At 44.2% G+C, this 18,908-nt stretch overlaps 2 protein-coding genes across 5 annotated transcripts in view; one reads left to right on the forward strand and one right to left on the reverse strand.

Moving 5' to 3' along the window:
* The window catches only part of RNFT1 (ring finger protein, transmembrane 1), an 81,487-nt gene extending 67,375 nt beyond the window's left edge, over positions 1–14,112 (reverse strand). For 2 of the 4 annotated variants that reach the window (XM_077482118.1, XM_077482117.1), the window contains exon 1: positions 13,945–14,112. In XM_077482118.1, the coding sequence (XP_077338244.1) occupies positions 13,945–13,970 (26 nt within the window). In that variant the 5' untranslated portion in view covers positions 13,971–14,112. Of the gene's footprint in view, positions 1–13,905 lie in introns of all 4 variants that reach the window. The other 2 variants (XM_077482120.1, XM_077482119.1) reach the window with 1 other exon arrangement.
* A 2-nt stretch (positions 14,113–14,114) lies between these two features.
* The window catches only part of LOC143984157 (uncharacterized), a 148,485-nt gene continuing 143,691 nt past the window's right edge, over positions 14,115–18,908 (forward strand). Inside the window, exons 1-2 of the mRNA XM_077484463.1 lie at positions 14,115–14,355; positions 18,339–18,442. Of these exons, the coding sequence (XP_077340589.1) occupies positions 14,196–14,355; positions 18,339–18,442 (264 nt within the window). The 5' untranslated portion in view covers positions 14,115–14,195. The remainder of the gene's footprint in view (positions 14,356–18,338; positions 18,443–18,908) is intronic.

The raw sequence follows: 18,908 nt of genomic DNA on the forward strand, positions 1-18,908 counted from the left end.
GCAAATACCGTGCGACATAAAAAATTGCAACAACCGCCATTTTATTCCCTAGGGCAGTGATGGCAAACCTTGGCGCCCCAGATGTTTTGGAACTACATTTCCCATGATGCTCAACTACACTGCAGAGTGCATGAGCATCATAGCAAATGTAGTCCCAAAACATCTGGGGTGCCAAGGTTTGCCATCACTGCCCTAGGGTCTCTGCTATAAAAATAAAATAAAAAATAAAAAAATAAATAAAAAAAGTAAACACTGCCGCCTTAAAATGTAAAAACAAAACAAACAAAAAACACCACCTGCCCGCTGCCTGGAACTGTATGTCCCAGCTGTTGGGCAATACCATTTGCTCCTCCCCGATTAATGCTATATTGGTACACAGGGAAACTGGAATAAACGTAACCTTAAAAAAAAAAAAAAAAAATGATACATTTGATATGTTTTCTATTGTGAATAAAAAATGGGTTTATGAAATTTGCAAATCATTGCGATATGTTTTCATGTCGATTTTACACAACGTTCCTTTTGGAATTGCAGTTATACAATCTTTTTTAAGCGTTTAGATAAATTCAAATTCTACTTTCTACTATGTTTGGCATTATGCCTCATTCTAGATTTTTTTTTTTTTAAAAGGGAGATAAAAAAAAAAAAAAAAACAACATATGGGCAAAGCAAACAACACAAAAAAGGGGAGAGCTCTCAACAAAGTAAGCCCACGACAAATCTGAAGTGGAGTCTTGCTGCTGGGTGCTAAGGCTTTTAAGGATCTCTATCCATTGTAACAAGTATTCAGAAGAAAAGGTAGTCGGCAACTCCAGAATCCAGTAAAATGAAAATTATTTATTGCTATATAGGTGGATGAAAACAACTTACTTGTTTCAGGAAACAAAGCCTTGATCACAGCATATATTTTTACAAATGAAAAACAAACAGACACCACACACCTCATTTGAGAACAAAACAATTAATCAATAATAAAACAATTAATCAATTACATAAAATCAAGTCTTATCAGTGGATAGAGAAAAAATAAATAAAAAATCAGCGCTAAATAGTAATCACATGGTATATGACCCATTCTAGGGACAAAAATCTTGAAATGTCATCCATCTAGAAAACATATTTTTCTAAACAACATTCCTCGGTGATACAAAGATGCCTCAAACTAAAACATACTCATAAAACTATGGCTATAGATAGAAGATTACTTCAAAAATAAATCTATATGCCACCCGGAATTCATGCCAAAGGAAATTCTAGTATTCAAGGAGAAAATCCACCAGATTTCTTTCCCTCTCTAGGAGAGTATGGTGGAGACCCCCTTTCCGGGGAAGTTTTTTTTAACCCTTTCAAGACCTTAAAAAATAAAAGTCCATGTTCCCTGCATGCACATGCTTAAAATGTTTAGAAACGTTTGACAGATTTTTGTCACTGGAGTATGATGCGCCATTGTAGTCTTTGCTTATTCTAACCCTAAGGGCTGTAGCTGTACAGCCCACATACCGTAGGGCACATGTGGTACATTCCACCACATACACTAAATATTTGTGCTGAAGTTGATGAAGCCAAGGATGTTGAGCTCCTTGCCTTTAGAAGGAGAGACAACAGACTTATTATTCCTGTTATGTTTATTGCAATAGCGGCATGATTTTAAACCACAATGAACGAAGCAATACATGTTTACCCAAGTATATTTAGGGTCTGACGACCGAAAGAAACTGGATAGAATGTTTACAAGTGTCCCAGCACGCCTGCTGGAAAACCTGCATCCATTTGTAAGGACTGGAATCAAAGCTTCATTAGCATTAAGGACAGGTAAGTATTTAGATACGATTCCCTTAATTTGGCTGGATTCCTGAAAAAAAAGAGGTTACAAAAGTAACTGGGTTATTACCATTATTCTTATGCTGATGTGTATTAGCAGTTGTTTTATTGTGAAGTGCATTTTACTCCTTTTATAGACTATAGCAATACCGCTATGAATATGCCAGTCCTGGTATCCTCTCCAAGTCTGGAAGCAATAACGTTGCACTTCTTTTTGAAGCTGTCTGCACTAGAGCAATTGTGCCATGCTCTAGTGAATTCACCTACCGGAATCGATCGGATTGTGTGTGTAGGGTGACAGCTTGTAGCTAAAAGTCTAACGCCATCAACTATCTTGATGTCACATTGGTGGGCGATTACATCTCGGGCAATGTACAAACTTGCACCTTTTTAGAAAGTGTGCTGGCAACTCTTCTTTTAGCTACAAGCTGTCACCCTACACACACGATCCTATCGATTTTGGTAGGTGAAATCATTAGAGCACGGCACAACTGCTCCAGTGTTGACAGCATCAAAAAGGAATGCGACATTATCACTTCCAGCGTTTTTTATTTTTTATTTTTTTATTTTATTTTTTTTAAGGTTAACAAAGGGGGGATCCTGTTCCATTAAAGCATATAGTTATATAGCACAGTGCTTATACTGTGTCATTTGGCCCCCTGTAACACTTAAAATACCTGGCTGATCCTGCCTGGTTCTACCCCCCTTTTAAACTGACCATGATGTATCACTGCTGTGACGATCACATGCGATGTCTGCGCAATGCGAGTTCAGTCATACAATTATATGGTTGAACTTACATTGGAATCGCATAAAAAAAAAAAAATAAAAAATAAAAAATAAAGACTCAGTTAGACTTACCGGTGACGGTATTTCTAAGAGCCTTTCAGGACAACCCCGGAGAGAGTGTAGCTCCACCTTGTAATTAGGAAACACATGCCCACTTTAAAAACACCTCCTCTTCCTCCATGGCTTCAGTTATTGTGGCCTTCCGACGCTGGAAAACAAAAGCACAGAAAGCACAACACCATGGTAGAACTTAATACATTCACTAAGCATAACCTAGGGAGGGAAGTAACGGTTGTCCTGAAAGGCTCTTAGAAATACCGTCACCGGTAAGTCTAACTGAGTCTTTCTCAAATCGCCTTTCAGGACAACCCCGGAGAGGATAACCGAGAAACTTACCCTAGGGCGGGACTACTGCCTGCAGTACCTTCCTGCCGAAGGCCTGATCTGCTGCAGACAGTAGATCTAACCGGTAGTGCCGGAGAAATGTCGAATAACTGGACCAAGTGGCAGCCTTGCAGATTTGTTCAGGCGTTGCACCGGCCCTTTCAGCCCAGGAAACTGCCGTGGATCTAGTAGAGTGGGCAGCAATACCTGAGGGAGGTATTTCTCCTTTTGCTTTATAGGCTTCTGTTATAGCCAACTTAAGCCACCTACCCAGCGTACTTTTAGAAGCTTTCTCCCCCTTGCGTGATCCAGAAAATATCACGAAGAGGGCGTTTGATTTTCTAAAATCTTTAGTAACTTTCAGAAACTGTAATAGACACCTTCTCACATCCAATGTGTGAAAAACTTCCTCTCCTGCATTTGCTGGGGTTGCAGAGAATGTAGGTAACACTATTTCCTGTGATCGATGGAAAGTTGAGGATACTTTCGGTAGGAATGCTGGATCCGTCCTCAGTACCACCCTGTCCTGATAAATTCTAAGGAAGGGTTCTGTAATAGCTAGAGCTTGGAGCTCGCTGACTCTCCTGGCCGAGGTGATGGCCACCAAAAAAATTGTTTTTAAAACCATCTTCTGTAAAGAAGCTTCCTGTAAGGGTTCAAACGGTGCTCCCGAGAGACCCTGTAAAACTGTAGACAAATCCCAACTGGGAAAGTCTTTAAGGGCTACTGGTCTATTTCGAGCAAGAGCCCTAAAAAATCTAGAAATTAAAGTTTCTTTAGATAAAGTCTTTTCAAAGAAAACTGATAAGGCAGCCACCTGAGTCTTCAGGGTACTGGCTGCGAGACCCTTCTCCATTCCTTCATGGAGAAACTCCAAGACGGACACCGTGCTCTTGACCTTGAGTTCTCTAGAACTGCACCAGGAGTTGAACTTTTTCCAGACCTTCATGTAAATTGCCTGTGTAACTGCCTTCCTACTAGACAGCAGGGTCTTTACTACTTTATCTGAGAGACCTTTGGCTTTTAATAGGTCCTCCTCAGAAACCAGGCGGTTAGCTGTAGGAGTTCCACCTCTGGATGACTTACTGTCCCCTGGGATAACAGATCTTTTCTGAGTGGTAACCTCCATGGGGGCTTCGAGGCTAGGTTTCGAAGACCCGCGAACCAGGGCCTTTTTGGCCAAAAAGGAGTGACTAGTATTAAGTCTGTCCTTTCTTCCCTGAATTTCCTCAGTACTAGTGGAATTAGAGGAAAGGGGGGAAAGGCGTAGCACAGCTGGTAATGCCAGGGGTGAGCAAATGCATCCAACCCTATTGCTGCATCTCCTCGGTGAAGAGAAAAGAATCTGTCCACCTTTGAGTTCTGCTGGCTGGCAAAAAGGTCTACCTGTGGAACCCCCCAGGCCTCGGAGATCATCAGGAACACTTCCTGATTCAGACTCCATTCTGCCTCTAGCAATTTGCGCCTGCTTAGGAGGTCCGCAAACAAATTCTGAGAGCCCTTCAGATGCACTGCCGATAGTGAGGCTGTGTTCTGCTCTGCCCAGGCTAACAACAGATTGGCCAGCTCCATCAAGCTCCTGCTTCTGGTTCCCCCTTGCTTCATAATGTAGGTACCGCTGTTGTGTTGTCTGACAACACCTGGACATGGTGGCCTCTCAAACTCTGCTGAAAGGCCACTAAACCCAGAAAGATCGCCTTCAACTCCCTCCAGTTGGATGATCTTTGAGCCTCCTGTTTGGACCAGACCCCCTGAGATGTCTGACCATCCAGATGGGCTCCCCAGCCCCAGGCACTTGCGTCTGTAGTAAGGCGCTTGTCCACAGGAAAGGTCCACACCAGGCCCCTTGAGAGGTTTGCCTGGTCTCTCCACCACCAAAGAGCCCTTTTCGTCCTTGACGAAATTTTTAGCGGTTTTTCCAAAGGATCCTGATGGGACCAGCTTGACAGAACCTCCCTCTGAAGGGGTCTGGAATGGAACCTGGCCCACTGAACAGCCGGGATTGCTGCCGTAAGCAAGCCCAGAACTGCCATAGCCGTCCTGACTGAGACTGTCTGGTTGCTCTGTATCCGCTGTACAGCTAGCTGCAACTTTTCCTGTTTTTCCAACGGCAGGAAAACTTTCTGGAGAATCGAATTTAATGTATACCCCAGAAATTTCATTTCCTGTGAGGGGGTCAGGATTGACTTCTCTAGATTTAGAAGCCATCCCAGGCCCTCGAGGTGAGACTGGACCCTCTGGAGATTGACTAGGACCTGCTCCCTGGAGTCTGCGAAAAACAAAAGGTCGTCCAGGTAAGGGACGACTGGAATCCCCTTCAATTTCAGGGGCTCCAAAGCCTCTGCCATAATCTTCGTAAAGACCCTGGGAGAGGACGAGAGTCCGAACGGCAGAGCCCTGAATTGGAGGTGCCATACCGAACTCCCCACCTTCAATGCCAGGCGCAGGAACTGCTGCGATGCCTGATGAATTGGTATATGAAGGTAGGCATCCCTCAGATCCAGGGATGCCATGAAGCATTCTGGGGTCAACAGCTTTGTGATGGAGAAAATTGTATCCATCCTGAAATGTTTGTACCGAATGAACCTGTTCAGAAATTTCAGATTCAGGATTAGACGGTACTTCCCTGAGGGTTTTTTCACCAGAAAAATATGTGAGTAAAAACCCCCGCCCTGCTGATTTACTGGGACTTGAATCAGAACCTCTTGCTGTATCAGCTCCTGTAACAAAAGCTTCATTGCAGAGGCCTTCTCCTGATCCCTTGGCAGTGTTGTCACGTAAAACCTGCTCGGGGGTAGTTCTGAAAACTCCAACCTGTACCCCTGATTGACAACGCTCTTCACGAACAGATTTGGAGACAGCCTGTCCCATTGTTCGCGAAAAGCTGACAGTCTCCCCCCCCACTGGGGAGATATTGTCACTTGCTCTTAGGGGACTGCTCTGGGGGAGATCTAAAGAGGACTCCACCCTTGCCTTTGCCCTTCTGTGAACCCCATCTGCTCTTGCGCTCCTGGTCTTTTTTATGGGACTGCTGAAAAGCACGAAAATTCTTTTTGGCAATCTGCTTTTTCTTAACTGGAAAAGCCTTCTTTTTATCGGCTGTTCTATCCAGCACAGACTCTAAATCGGGACCAAAGAGCAAGTCACCCGAGAAGGGAAGACCACACAGCTTGACCTTAGAAGCAGTGTCCCCAGACCATGTTTTCAGCCAAACTGCTCTCCTGGCTGAATTTACAAGAGCCGAAGACCTAGCGGCCAGTTTAACCGATTCTGCTGATGCATCCGCCATGTATTTGACTGCATTCAGGATCAGTGGAAAGGACTCTAAGAGATCCTTGCGGGGTGTCCCCGCCTCAATATGGCTCTTCAGCTTCTCTACCCAACATTCCAGATTCCTGGCCACCACCGTAGCTGCCATTGCTGGTTTAAGACTGACTGACGCAGCATCCCAAGCTTTTTTAAGGATGGAGTCAGCTTTTTTGTCCATTGGGTCTTTAAGGATCCCCATATCCTCAAAGGCTAGATCCCTTCGTCTGGATACCTGCGAGAAAGCTGCATCGACTCTGGGTTTTTTGTTCCAAACCTCTGAGTCCTTATCTTCGAAGGGAAACCTTCTCTTGAGAGCTTTAGAGAAGAAAGGGGCTTTTTCTGGGTCCTTCCACTCCTTTCTCACTGAGTCTGAGAGGACCCTGTGGACTGGAAAAACTCTCCGTTTTGTTTCGTCCAACCCCTGGTACATTTTGTCATGAACTGACAGTTGTACTTTTTCTTCTTGAATTTCTAGAGTAGTGTAGATTGCTTTTAGAAAATCATCTACTTCCTCTAGTGATAGCTTGAATTTGGAGCCCCTGCTATCTTCTTCCTCTTCCTCCTCCTCAGAATCCCTGAAGGAGATGAGAGTACTACCCCCTTCGTCTCCAGACTCTTCAGTTTCCACCTGTCTGGATGACGACGCCCTGGGGCTGGGCGGTAAGTTCTGAGGCTCGGTCTGTGCGGGAGGGTTTTGTATCAGGATGGACCTGACTGAACTCAAGGAGTTTGTCAGCTCTTTAACCGAAGAAAACAAATCCTTATATTGTTGAGATGTTTCCTCTTCCACCAATTCTCTGATACAATTTCTGCACATTGCCTTCTGCCATGAATCTCTGAGGGGGGTCTTGCAAGAAGGACATTTTCTCTGACCTGGTCTAGCTTTTCCTAGTGATTTTTCCTGAAACGACATACAGGTTTAACTCACTAAAAGCTCACAACAACCAGTTGCTTAACACCAAGCCAGTGCAGAGACCCACCACCAAACAGACCACTAGTGAGACCCCAGAACTAGGCTGCAAAAGGTCAGAGCGAAGTCCACCTCTGACCTGCAGCGACAGGCCCCCAAGAGGGGGGAACAGACAAAGACATAGCCCAACAGTAAAGCAGAGGGTGCCAGTGCACCTTACGTACCTGGGCTGGACCGGTGCTAGGGGCGCCTGTCTCCGCCATAGCTGGCTTACACTCTTCCATCGTTTGAGTGAGGCAGCTATCACAAACAGCTCTGTCATTTTAAATTTTCCCGGCCGCCGCGTCATCAGGGCCGGCCGGAAGCGGAAGCACGCGGTCACCTGACCCGCCCCATGATCCCTGCGTTCCAGGCGCTTGAACCACGGCGCCACGCCCCCTCAGAGCGCCCGCGCGTCACCGTGAACGACGCCGTCGCCGCCCGGGACCCGGCGCCGAAAACGGAGCCATGCCGCTGACCTGCAGCAGCTTCCGCCAGCAACAGAGCCCTCACTGCGCTAACCAGCGGACACCGGGCACCCGACGCCGGCACTCCGAGGGTCCTTACTCCCGTGAGATGGCGGGACCAGGAGCTCCAGGAGTCCTCTCCCCGTGGAGATGCTGCTGGGGGTCAAAAAGAAACAACCTGCAACGAAAAGGTAAGCCTTACTCCCCTGCAGAGAGTGTAGCTCTCCCTGGTTCAGGCACATGCTTCCTCCAAGGAGGAAACACAATAACTGAAGCCATGGAGGAAGAGGAGGTGTTTTTAAAGTGGGCATGTGTTTCCTAATTACAAGGTGGAGCTACACTCTCTCCGGGGTTGTCCTGAAAGGCGATTTGAGAAAAGTGCAGAGACTCCCCCCCCACACACACACACAGGAATCGGATCACATGGGATCTGAATCCACAGGTCGCACTGTGATCTGTGAACCGATCTGAGGGTGTCATTAACTTTGTATTGATACCCGCAGCAGTTCGCAGAGAGCAGTGTGAACTGCCTGCAGGAGAGACACGATGCAGGAACCGGCACTGGAATTGTGCCGGTTCCCACATCACTCTAGTGTGAACCCAGACTCAATGTGGTTTAAAAACATGCCGCTATTGCAATAAACACGGCAGGAATAATAAGTCTGTTGTCTCTTGTTCTACAGGCAAGGAGCTCAACATTCATGGTTTCATCAACTGCAGCACAAAATATGTAGTGTATATGGTAGAATGTACCACATGTGCCCTACAACAGTGGTTCTCAACCCTGCCCTCAAGTACCCACAACAGGCCATTGGGAATTTCTCTTATTTATCTATCTAAGATGTCCAAAGTACCAAGCCATTGACTCTGATTTAAAGTACCTGTGCAAGATAAAAGGAAAACCTGCAAACATGGCCTGTTGGGGGTACTTGAGGACAGGGTTGAGAACCACTGCCCTACAGTATGTGGGCTGTACAGCTAGAGCCATTAGGGTTGGAAAAAGCGAACACTACAACGGCACTTCATACTCCAGTCATATTCTAAAATCTGTCAAACGTTACTAAACATTTCAAGCATTTGCATGCAGGGAACATGGACTCTTTCTTTCAAAGGTCTTGAGAGGGTTATATAAAAAAAAAAAAAAAAAAAACACAAAACAACCTTCCTCCGGATGGGGATCTCTACCATAGACTTGTAGAGCGAGAGAAGGAAATCTGGTGGATTTTCTCCTTGAATACTAGAATACCCTTTGACATGAATTCCAGATGGGATAGACTTATTTTTAAAAGTAATCTTCTATAGCCATAGTTTTCTGAGTATGTTTTAGTTTGAGGCATCTTTTGTATCACTGAGGAATGCTGATTGGATAGATAATAATATAATATACTGTTTTGTAGATGCGTGACAACATTTCACATTTTTTGATACTTTCTTTCCCCAGAATGGGTCGTTTACCATGCGATTACTATCTAGTGCTGATTTTTTCTCTGTCCACTGATTTGACTTGATTTTATGTAATTCTTTTATTGTAGCATCCACCCTCAAATGAGGTGTGTGGTGTCTATATATGCTTGTTTTTCATTTGTAAAAATATGCTGTGATCAAGGCTTTTTGCCAAAACATGAAAGTAAGCTGCTTTTATCCACCTATATGTAGTGTTAAAAAGATTATTCATTTTACTGGACTCTGGAGTTGCAGGCTACCTTTTCTTCTGAAAAAAATTATATACCATATACAAATTGTTACACAAGCCATAATGTAATCGAATGCTATTAAAAATTACCTGTCTGTAGACCTGTAATTTTCTGTAAATTTCAATGCAATATGGCAACCTGGAGGCATTGTGTACAGATGGTGTATGGAACCCTCAAAAATGTAATTTCCTGTATATGGTTCACCGATTTTCCAAAAAGTCTACACTAAAAAAGGTACAGGTCAGATTTTAGAAATTTTCCGTAACAAAAATTTCATTTTTGGCGAGATACTCCGAAAGGGTTAAAATGATTGTAAGCGCAAATAATTTTTTTTATTTTTAAAATCAAACAGGTTTATTCCCACCTGCTCTGTGTTAAGGAACTCACAGAGCGGCCCAAAATATCCTCTTCTCAGGTCCCCTGCCGGTGCTCCTGGCTCCTCTTCTCAATGGTACACCATAGCAAAACTCTTCCTATGGAGACCCACCTGCATGCTTGCACCAGAGCCCCGCTGTCTGTAGACACAGACATCAGGACTTGGCCCCTCCCCTGTCGTACAGTCCTGAAAGCGGGGAGTTTTACACACACTCCCGGTGGCTATGTGTATATCTGACAGCAGACCCTGTCAAGTGGAGGCATTCTGGAGGCTGTGTTGCCACCCGATTGCTTCAACACACCTCGGTTAATGTGCCCCCCCCCCCCCATCAGGTGCACGCCCCTCCGCCATGTATACTGAGCTCCGCTTGCCCATCCATGAGCCCCGGACCAACATAGCGAGTTCCACCGGGTAGAGGTAAGCCTGCACTATCCTCTCCTACCCTCCTTGTTACTGACCCAGAAGTTATGTGTAAAGTCACTTTCGGGTCCTTCTGTCAGCGCCCCCCAGCCAACATGGGCGAGAAAGAATGTATTGCATTACATTCAGTGGAGCACAGGTGAGATATCCAAGGTCTTTCAGACCACGAATGTGACCAAAAAAATCACATCATCACATAAAGAGACTTTTTGTCCCCAATATGCTGGGAAAAAAAAACCATATACAAATGTAATTGTATACACATGAAAATGTCGATTTCGATACATGTCACATATAGCCGCACGCGCCGGAGTGAGAGCAATATTTCTAGCACCAGACCTCCTCTATAAGGCTAAACTGATGACCTATAGGTGGTTTTTAAAGCATTGCCTATGGAAAACATAGGGTACTGAAGTTTGTCACCATTTCAAGGGTGCACGCAAATTTAAGGTTCGACATGTTGGCCATCTATGTACTCGGTGGAACCTTGTCTTTTATATTTTTCCCCAATACAATTGAGTAATTTATTACATTTGTGTGTACTAAAATTAACTTTGCGGTAATATTGTGTATTTATTCTCTAGGGCAGTGATTCACAACTAGGGTTCCTCCAGAGGTTTCTAGGGGTTCCTTCAGCATTGGGACATTTCTGTCTCTCGGATAAGTTCCCACCGACACCATTGATCTTTTTAGCTATCTGTAAGGAGGTAATTATTCCCAGTGGCCACAAGTGTAAGGACCATGCTTCCCACTGACCATCACACTAATGTATCAGGAGTTGTATATTTCTAATTTTTAGCAGAGGTTCCCCTAAACTGGAGAACTATTTCAAGGGTTCCTCTGTGTTAAAAAGGTTGTGAAAGGCTGCTCTCGGGTGTCTGCTTTCAGAAAATGTATAACGTTTTGGGGTTTTATGTAAACTTCAGGCCTAAAATAATATTTTTTAAACATGTGTAAAAAACAAAAAAAAAAAAAAAAAAAACGTAAAGATGACCATGGCAGCAAAAGAGTTTAACCACTTGCCTACCAGGCACCAACACCCCTTTCCTGCGCAGGCCATTTTTCAGCTTTCAGAGCTGTCGCATTTTGAATGACAATTGCGCTGTCATGCAACGCTGTACCCAAATGACATTTTTATAATTTTCCCCCCACAAATAGAGCTTTCTTTTGGTGGTATTTTATCCCCTCTGCGGTTTTTATTTCTTGTGCTATAAACAAAAGAAGAGGGACAAGTTTGAAAAAACACCATTTTTTTTTTTACTATAATAAATATGTAATTTCTCCCATCCAATTTTTTTTTCTTTGCTTTAAAACTATAAAAATTTTCCTCAGTTTAGGCTGATACGTATTCTTCTGCATATTTTTGGTAAAAAAAAAATAATAAAAACAAACGGATTTACACACACAGATCCACTGTCCTGCTCAGTTACTGGGTCACGGTTGGCAGGCACGCACATCGTGTCCCCTGTGACACAGAGTTCACGTCACATGGGGGGGGGGCCCAGAACAAGAGCTGCCTCGCCCTGCCGTCATATGACAGTGGGTGGGCGGCTAGTGGTTAAAGTGGTAGTTACCCACTTTGACTATTTCTTATAATCCTCTCTGTGTCCTAATGACAAGTGCTCCCGTCTGTGCGATTTATGACAAAAAAATAAAAATAAAAAAGCTTTCTTTACCGTATTTCAGGCAATCACATGACCAAGCGGCTCTCTGCTCTGTCTGACAGATGCGGACGGCAGGGCAGAGATTCCCCCACTGACGTTGCCTCCTTTTGTCCTGACTGACATCAGCGAGGGAGAGGAGACAGCCGGCCGGTCATGTGATTACTGGGAAATGCTCTGAAATACAGTAAAGGCGGCATTTTTTTTTTTAATAGAAATCACACAGACACTTGAGAGGACTATAAAAGTTATTTTAGCAGCAGGAGCAGAGTGGGCGGGCACTGACATGGGAGCAGACAGGCAGGGAGGGGGGGGGAGAGGATGGAGGAGAGCTGTGGGTGATGGGGGCATGTAAACTGACCACGGTGTCAGGGCTCAGCCGCCATGATCAATCGTGGTCAAATTTACAAAGGGGAGGGCAGAAACTGACAGGATGAGCCAGGTTTTTTTTTAGGTGATAGAAGGGACCAAATGACACAGCACACGCACTGTACTGCGTAACATGCTTTAAAGTGGTTGTAAACCCTTACAAACCACTTTGACCTACAGGTAAGCCTAGATTAAGGCTTACCTGTAGGTCCAAGAAATATCTCCCAAACCTATACGGTTTAGGAGATATATGCCCGAAGACGGGCGCCGCTGTCTACAGCGCATGCGCAGGCGCACTGAGCGTGGCATCGTCGATGACGAAGATGCCGTGCGTCTCGTCTCCCATGCGCATGCGCGGGAGTGACGTCATCGCGGCTTCGCCAAATGACAGCGGCGGAGCTGCGAAACCCCACCGAGAAGATGGATGCGCCGGACTACAGGGGACAGCGGTGACTTTGCTGGCTCCTGTGTCAGGCAAGTGACACATAATGGGCTACTATGCGATGCATAGTAGTCCATTATGCTTTGCCTTTGCAGGGAATGAAAGAGGAAGTAAACTCATCAGGGTTTACTTCCTCTTTAAAGGGGCATGATCATTTTTGGGAGGGATGGGTTAAACACTTTAAAGCAGTATTAACTCCAAAACAAACACACCTCCTGTATTAGAGTGCCTCCACTCTGGATGAAGGAGCACAGGAGGGCACCCTTGGACAGCAGCATTGTTAACCATGTGGCACCTGTCCACAGTATATTTACCACAGGAGGGCGGCAGCTCCATGCTAAGTGGCATACAAGTACATTGCGGCTCACTTCCTCATATTTGGGCATGCTATGCACGCCCCTGATATACTGTGCTGTGACTGGCCACAGCAGGAGTCTGTCAGTAGGTCACAGCCAATGATTTTGGCTGCATACCCGCCGATTGGCTACAGCACAGACCTCTGGGTGTTTGTAAACAGAACACACGGGATCTGGTGGGGTTTCTTTCTCCTTGAACACTTTTCATTCAGGAAGAGAAGCCTGCCAGATTCTGTGCGAGTACAAACAGCACATATACACTTGTTAGGCACATTTAACCCCCCAATTGCCCTCCACAGTTAACCCTTTGATTACCCTGCCACCCAGCCATTGTTACAGTGACAGTGTACAGCATTATCACAGATAACTGCATTAACGTCACTAGCGTAGGAAATAAAAAAAAAAAAATATTTTCCCCTTTTTGCAAAGTTGTCAGTTTCTTTTTGTTTATAAAATAAAAAAACTCAGTGGTGATTCAATACCACCAAAAGAATGCTCCATTGGTGGGGAAAAAAAATGACTATAATTTATGTACAGTGTTGAATGACCACACAATTGTCAGGTAAAATAACGCAGTGCTATATCACAAAAAAAAGCCTGGTTATGGGGAGGGGGTGGAGACTTGCTGGCAGGATCACTTAGTGAAAAAAAAAAAAATGCCTCCATCACATTTAGAAATTGTTAAGCTGAAATATAATAAAAGTTTGATTTGGGGTTTAATACCGCTTTAAGAAAAGAGTACACAGCAAGTCATAACGACAAACACAGAAAACTGAATTTGGGTTTATAGGACACAGATAGAAAACTAAATGCAACGTCCCAATGCTGGAGCTGCTGACATTCCTGAAGGGTCCTATGCTGAATGTACCGTGTACTGGTCTTCTGTTTACATAAAGCACGTCCTCACCGCTCAGAAGCTGGTCGGAGCTTCATACTGTCCTGGAAAGCAGTGACCACAGGAGTCCATGTCCGCCACAACACAAGCCCCGGGCTCTGCTTACAGGTGGTCCGCTCTACCTCCGGTTCCGGGTTCTGCAGGCCTGACCGTCTCCAGCCGACAACAGCATACGTCACGGGTGAGGGCGGGGTTGTGTGTACTCCAATGTAGGTCCGCCTAAGCAGGGAGCGCACCGCCGCACGTCATGACGGGAACAACCTATGTACGTGGTTACTAAGGGCAGGGCTGGGTGGCGTCCTCTGACCCTAGCAACCAAGACCTGCTTCGCTCAGGTAGCTGATTCTTCTACCGAATCCCCACAACCTACGTGGGGGACTTTACATTCGAACCGCTGCTTCAATCCTAATACGCATAGCAAAGGTTTGTACTGCGGCTCTGCTTATGCTTGCTGAATCTTTTTTTGTTCACTTTGGATAGTGTAAAAGAGAATTATAACCACTATGAGTTTTCATTTTCTTTTTTGCCATCCGTTTCCCTTCAGTTCCTGTTCCATAGCCAAAACTGGAAGTTGGAGGAAATCCCTCCAAAGTTAGGGGAAACCCCTGGTTGTCACCAGAACTTTTTTTTTTACAGTTAGTGTCCCCATTGGAAAATGTCCCTTCTATTCCTGTTTTGGTGACCACACACATTTGGGATTTCACATTCAGCTCCTGAGCAGCAGTAAATATTTAGGCTGTCAGCAGATCGACCTCTACAAAGTAGTGCCGAAAAATATAGAGCAACTGAGCATGTGAGCATGTGACAAGGATAAGACCATGTATTAATGGACGGTCATCCAGTTCTGTTCCTGTGATCGGGGTAAAAGGCCATGACAGTGTGAAGAGAGTCAGTAACCAGAAAGCGTGACGCAAGTGTGAAGGGGTAAGTATCCTGATTATCAGAGCAGCACCAACAGTGGCCATCAGTGCTGCCCATCAGTGCTGCCAATCAATGCAGCATATCAGTGCCTATCAATGCAGCCTCTCAGTGCCGCCTATCAGTGCCCATCAGTGCAGCCTATCAGTGTCACCTATTAGTGACTTTCAGTGCCACTTATTAGTGCCGCCTATCGGTACCCATCAGTGCCGCATCTCAGTGCAGCCTCATCAGTGCCTCATCAGAGCCCACCAGTGCCATCTCATCAGTACCTATCAGTGCCACCTATCAGTGCCCATCAGTGCAGCCTATCAGTGTCACCTATTAGTGCCTTTCAGTGCTGTCCATTAGTGCCTCCTATCAGTATCCATCAGTGCCCATCAGTACCACAAATCAGCCTCATCAGTGCCTCCTCATCGGTGCCCATCAGTGCTGTCTATCAGTGTTGCCTATTAATGCTTTTCAGTGCTGCCTATTAGTGCCGCCTCATCAGTGCCCATTAGTGCAGTTTATAAGTGCCCATCAGTGCTGCCTCATCAGTGCCTATCAGTGCTACCTATCAGTGCCCATCAGTGCCCATCAGTGCCCATTAGTGCCGCTCATCAGTGCACATCAGTGAAGGAGAAAAATTACCTGTTTGCAAAACCCAAGCAGTGATTAAACACCACAAAAAAAAAAAAGATATTTGTGTAAAAAAAATGATAACCATTGTCATTCATAGTGGGACAGCGCTGAAAGCTGAAAAATGGCCTGGCCAGGAAGGGGGTGAAAGTACCCAGTAGACAAGTGGTTAAACACTATAGGCACTGATCTTTTATGTTTTATATAGCTATACCTGCAAAAGGGGCCAGCCTGAAGTGATCTAGCAGGACTTCATTTTCTGACTAAAGTTCCACTTTAATACATTTATTAGAAATCAACAAAAACAAAAAAATAAGTCAAATGGCAACTCGCAGTCTATATAAAGTGCAAAGAGGAAATTACTGTTAATTTGAAAAATATTATTTGGGTTTGCAAAGGCATTTGATGCACACAAAGGGGGTTATTTACTAAAGAAAAATCCACTTTGCACTTTTAGTTTGCACTTGTAGTGTAAAGTGGATTTGCCTTTCGTAAATAACCCCCCAAAGTGTGTTTATATCCTCTTGGGGAATATATTTAACTGAACATTTGTGTACCCAGAGTTCCACATTAAACCGGCCATAGCCAGCTTGAATTTGGGCTAATTCCGGCACAACCTGACAAAATTCAAACTGTGGCCTACAAACACCATTCAGCTCAACAAAAGTTGATTCAAAAATGAACTAAGCTGCATGAAAAATTGTCAGCCAGTCAGTGACTGCATTCTGTCAAATGCATTTGCTATTCAGGTATGCTGACAGTAGCAGGCGCTGTGGCGCTGTGGCTGCTGAAAACAATAACCAGTAGAGGAGATTTCTCCATTCCCACTAATTAGCATGAATGGGGGAATAGACCAATGAGTTTATGACTGGGATTAGAAAAAAAGTGTTAGTGAGGTTTTTTAATGCAGGAGACATATACTATGGGGGTTATTTACTAACGGAAAATCCACTTTGCACTGCAAGTGCACTTGAAAGTAAAGTCGCTGTAGATCCGAGGGGGACATGCAAGGAAATTAAAAAACAGCATTTTAGCTTACACATGATTGGATGATAAAATCAGCAGAGCTTCCACTCATTTCAGATCTACCCCTTAGATTTAGAGCGACTGCACTTCCAAGTGTACTTTCAGTGCAAAGTGGATTTGCCTTTCGTAAATAATCCCCTATATGTCTCTTCTGGAATAAAAGCGTCTTGCTTCCTGTGCACAAGTTTTTTTAGATTGTACACTGTGCTGTATAGGGACCATATAGCATGGATAGTATGCGTAATAATGCCTCCAGGACCCACCACTGTTGAGTACAACTGCCAATGCAATGAATTAAAAGGTGTGGCTGTATGCTGGTATGCTCCAAGGGTTGCATAAAGCACCCGCATGTGCAGTGACGTGTATCCCAAATGCATACGTCTTTGTGCATGCATGTGCTTTACGCACCTCCCAGGACATGACCTCATATAGTTTGTCTTCTAATTCATCTCAACAGGACCTGTGTGCGGTGGCAGCAGATCTCGGGAGTGGCATTATGCAGGCTCTGCGTGCTGTACGGCCATGTGCATGAGGCCTTATAAATGTGAACATCATTACCATTACTGATTGAATCAGGCTCCTGCTGCTATCAATCTGTCCAGTAAAGTGGATGAGAGTGGTGAGAGCCACTGCTCTCGTGCACATCACTGGATCAGGCTTAGGTAAGTCAGGTAAGTATAAGGGGGTGGCGGTGACCCAAGTTGGGTACAACCTGGCTGTTATAGCAGGGGTGACTTTCCGCCTGTTGGGAGAACATAATAGCTTCGTGAGAGGGATTGCCCCAAAAATCACACAAATCTAAAAATTTTGTAAAGGTTCACATTTTTTTAATAAAATAAATGATATGCTTATCCACTCTGTGCAGTGGTTTTGCACAGGACAGCCCCAATCCTCCTCTTCTCGGATCCCTGTGGCTCCTGCTGCTGTGTCTCAGCCAATGAGGAGAGAGACCTGGGAGAGCTTCTGTGGGGGCAGAGAGAAGAGCTACACACTGATTTTTTTTTACCTTTATGCACAGAATGCATGAAGGTAAAAAACCTTTAGCCTTTAGAACCACTTTGCCCCCTTCTGCCTCTCGCCGGTGTTTCTCGGGCTTATCTCTCTCTTCAGGAACCCCAGGATACGATCCGGCAGTTCGCGCGGCTTGCCACAGAGGAGAAGAGAGACCAGATCATCTCTGTACACTGCTATGATCTAGGAAGCCGGAAGTAACATCATGATGCTACTTCTGGTTTAGGGAAGATGTAAACACTGCCTTTTTTGGGGAAAAAGCATCAGATCAATGTTTTTTTATTTTTTTTTATCAGATGCTTTCAGGGGTAGAGGAGAGATCTGGGGTCTATAGATCAGATGTCTCCATAAAGAGGACTTTATTGTTATTACAAAGGATGTTTCTATTTTTGTGATAGCAATAAAAGTAATAAAACATTTTTTTTCAGCAAAATAAAATAATTAAAATCTCATAAAATAAATATGAAATAAATATGCTTGCGTGCCAAGGTGAACGCATACATAGGTCACGCACGCATATGTAAATGGTGTTCACACCATACATGTGAGGTATCGCCGCAAATGTTATAGCAAGAGAAATAATTGTAGCCCTAGACCTCCTTTGTAACTCTAAACTGGTTACCTGTAAAAACATTTTAAAGTGTTGCCTATGAAGATTTTTAAGCATCGTAGTTTTCCTCCATAACTTGGAAAGAGGTTGTATAAAGAAGGATCTATTTTTAACTGTGGGCCTCCTGAAACATAAAATTTCGATTTGTTGTTGCATTTCTAATGTGCACTTTTTACATCATATAGCATATTCTGCTGATTGTTACACTTTATTTTTCTAGAGATGGAAATACTTCCAGATCACATGAAAGACAGCAAACAAAATGAGCCATGGCTGGCACAATGCTTGTGTGAAACCTTGTTACCAGGAGGTCCATGGCATAAGGTATGAAGAATAAATAATTGTTTAAGCACCAACTGGGTCAGCTTGTAATTAAAAGTACATTGGTTCATAAAGCCAGGCACTGTTTCAGGAAAGGGTTTTGGTTCGAAGGATTTAATTACCAATTTGCCCTAAAGAAACATGCTTTGCCAACTACAAATTGTTCTGACCATGTGGGACAATTTAAATATTAAAGAGAAACTTGACCCTTATCCTAAAAATTGCAAATAAATCTTTCAAAATGTTAAGTAAATATTAAGTATGACAATCTACAAATTAATACTGTACAGGATACGGGGAATGTGTCCTGGACAGCACCAATATTTGAGTTGTGGTCCCTTTAAGAAAGACAGTTTGAAGACTTGGTTAAAGAGGAAGTAAACTCTCCCATTCATTTAGTCCATTATAATAAGTAATTATCAAACTATAGCCACTGTAATCCAGCCCAAATTGCATATTACTTACTGTT

This window comes from Lithobates pipiens, unplaced genomic scaffold (genome assembly GCF_037356315.1).
Source record: "Lithobates pipiens isolate NorthernLeopardFrog02 unplaced genomic scaffold, aLitPip1_a1.2 Scaffold_16, whole genome shotgun sequence".
Lineage (NCBI taxonomy): Eukaryota > Metazoa > Chordata > Amphibia > Anura > Ranidae > Lithobates > Lithobates pipiens.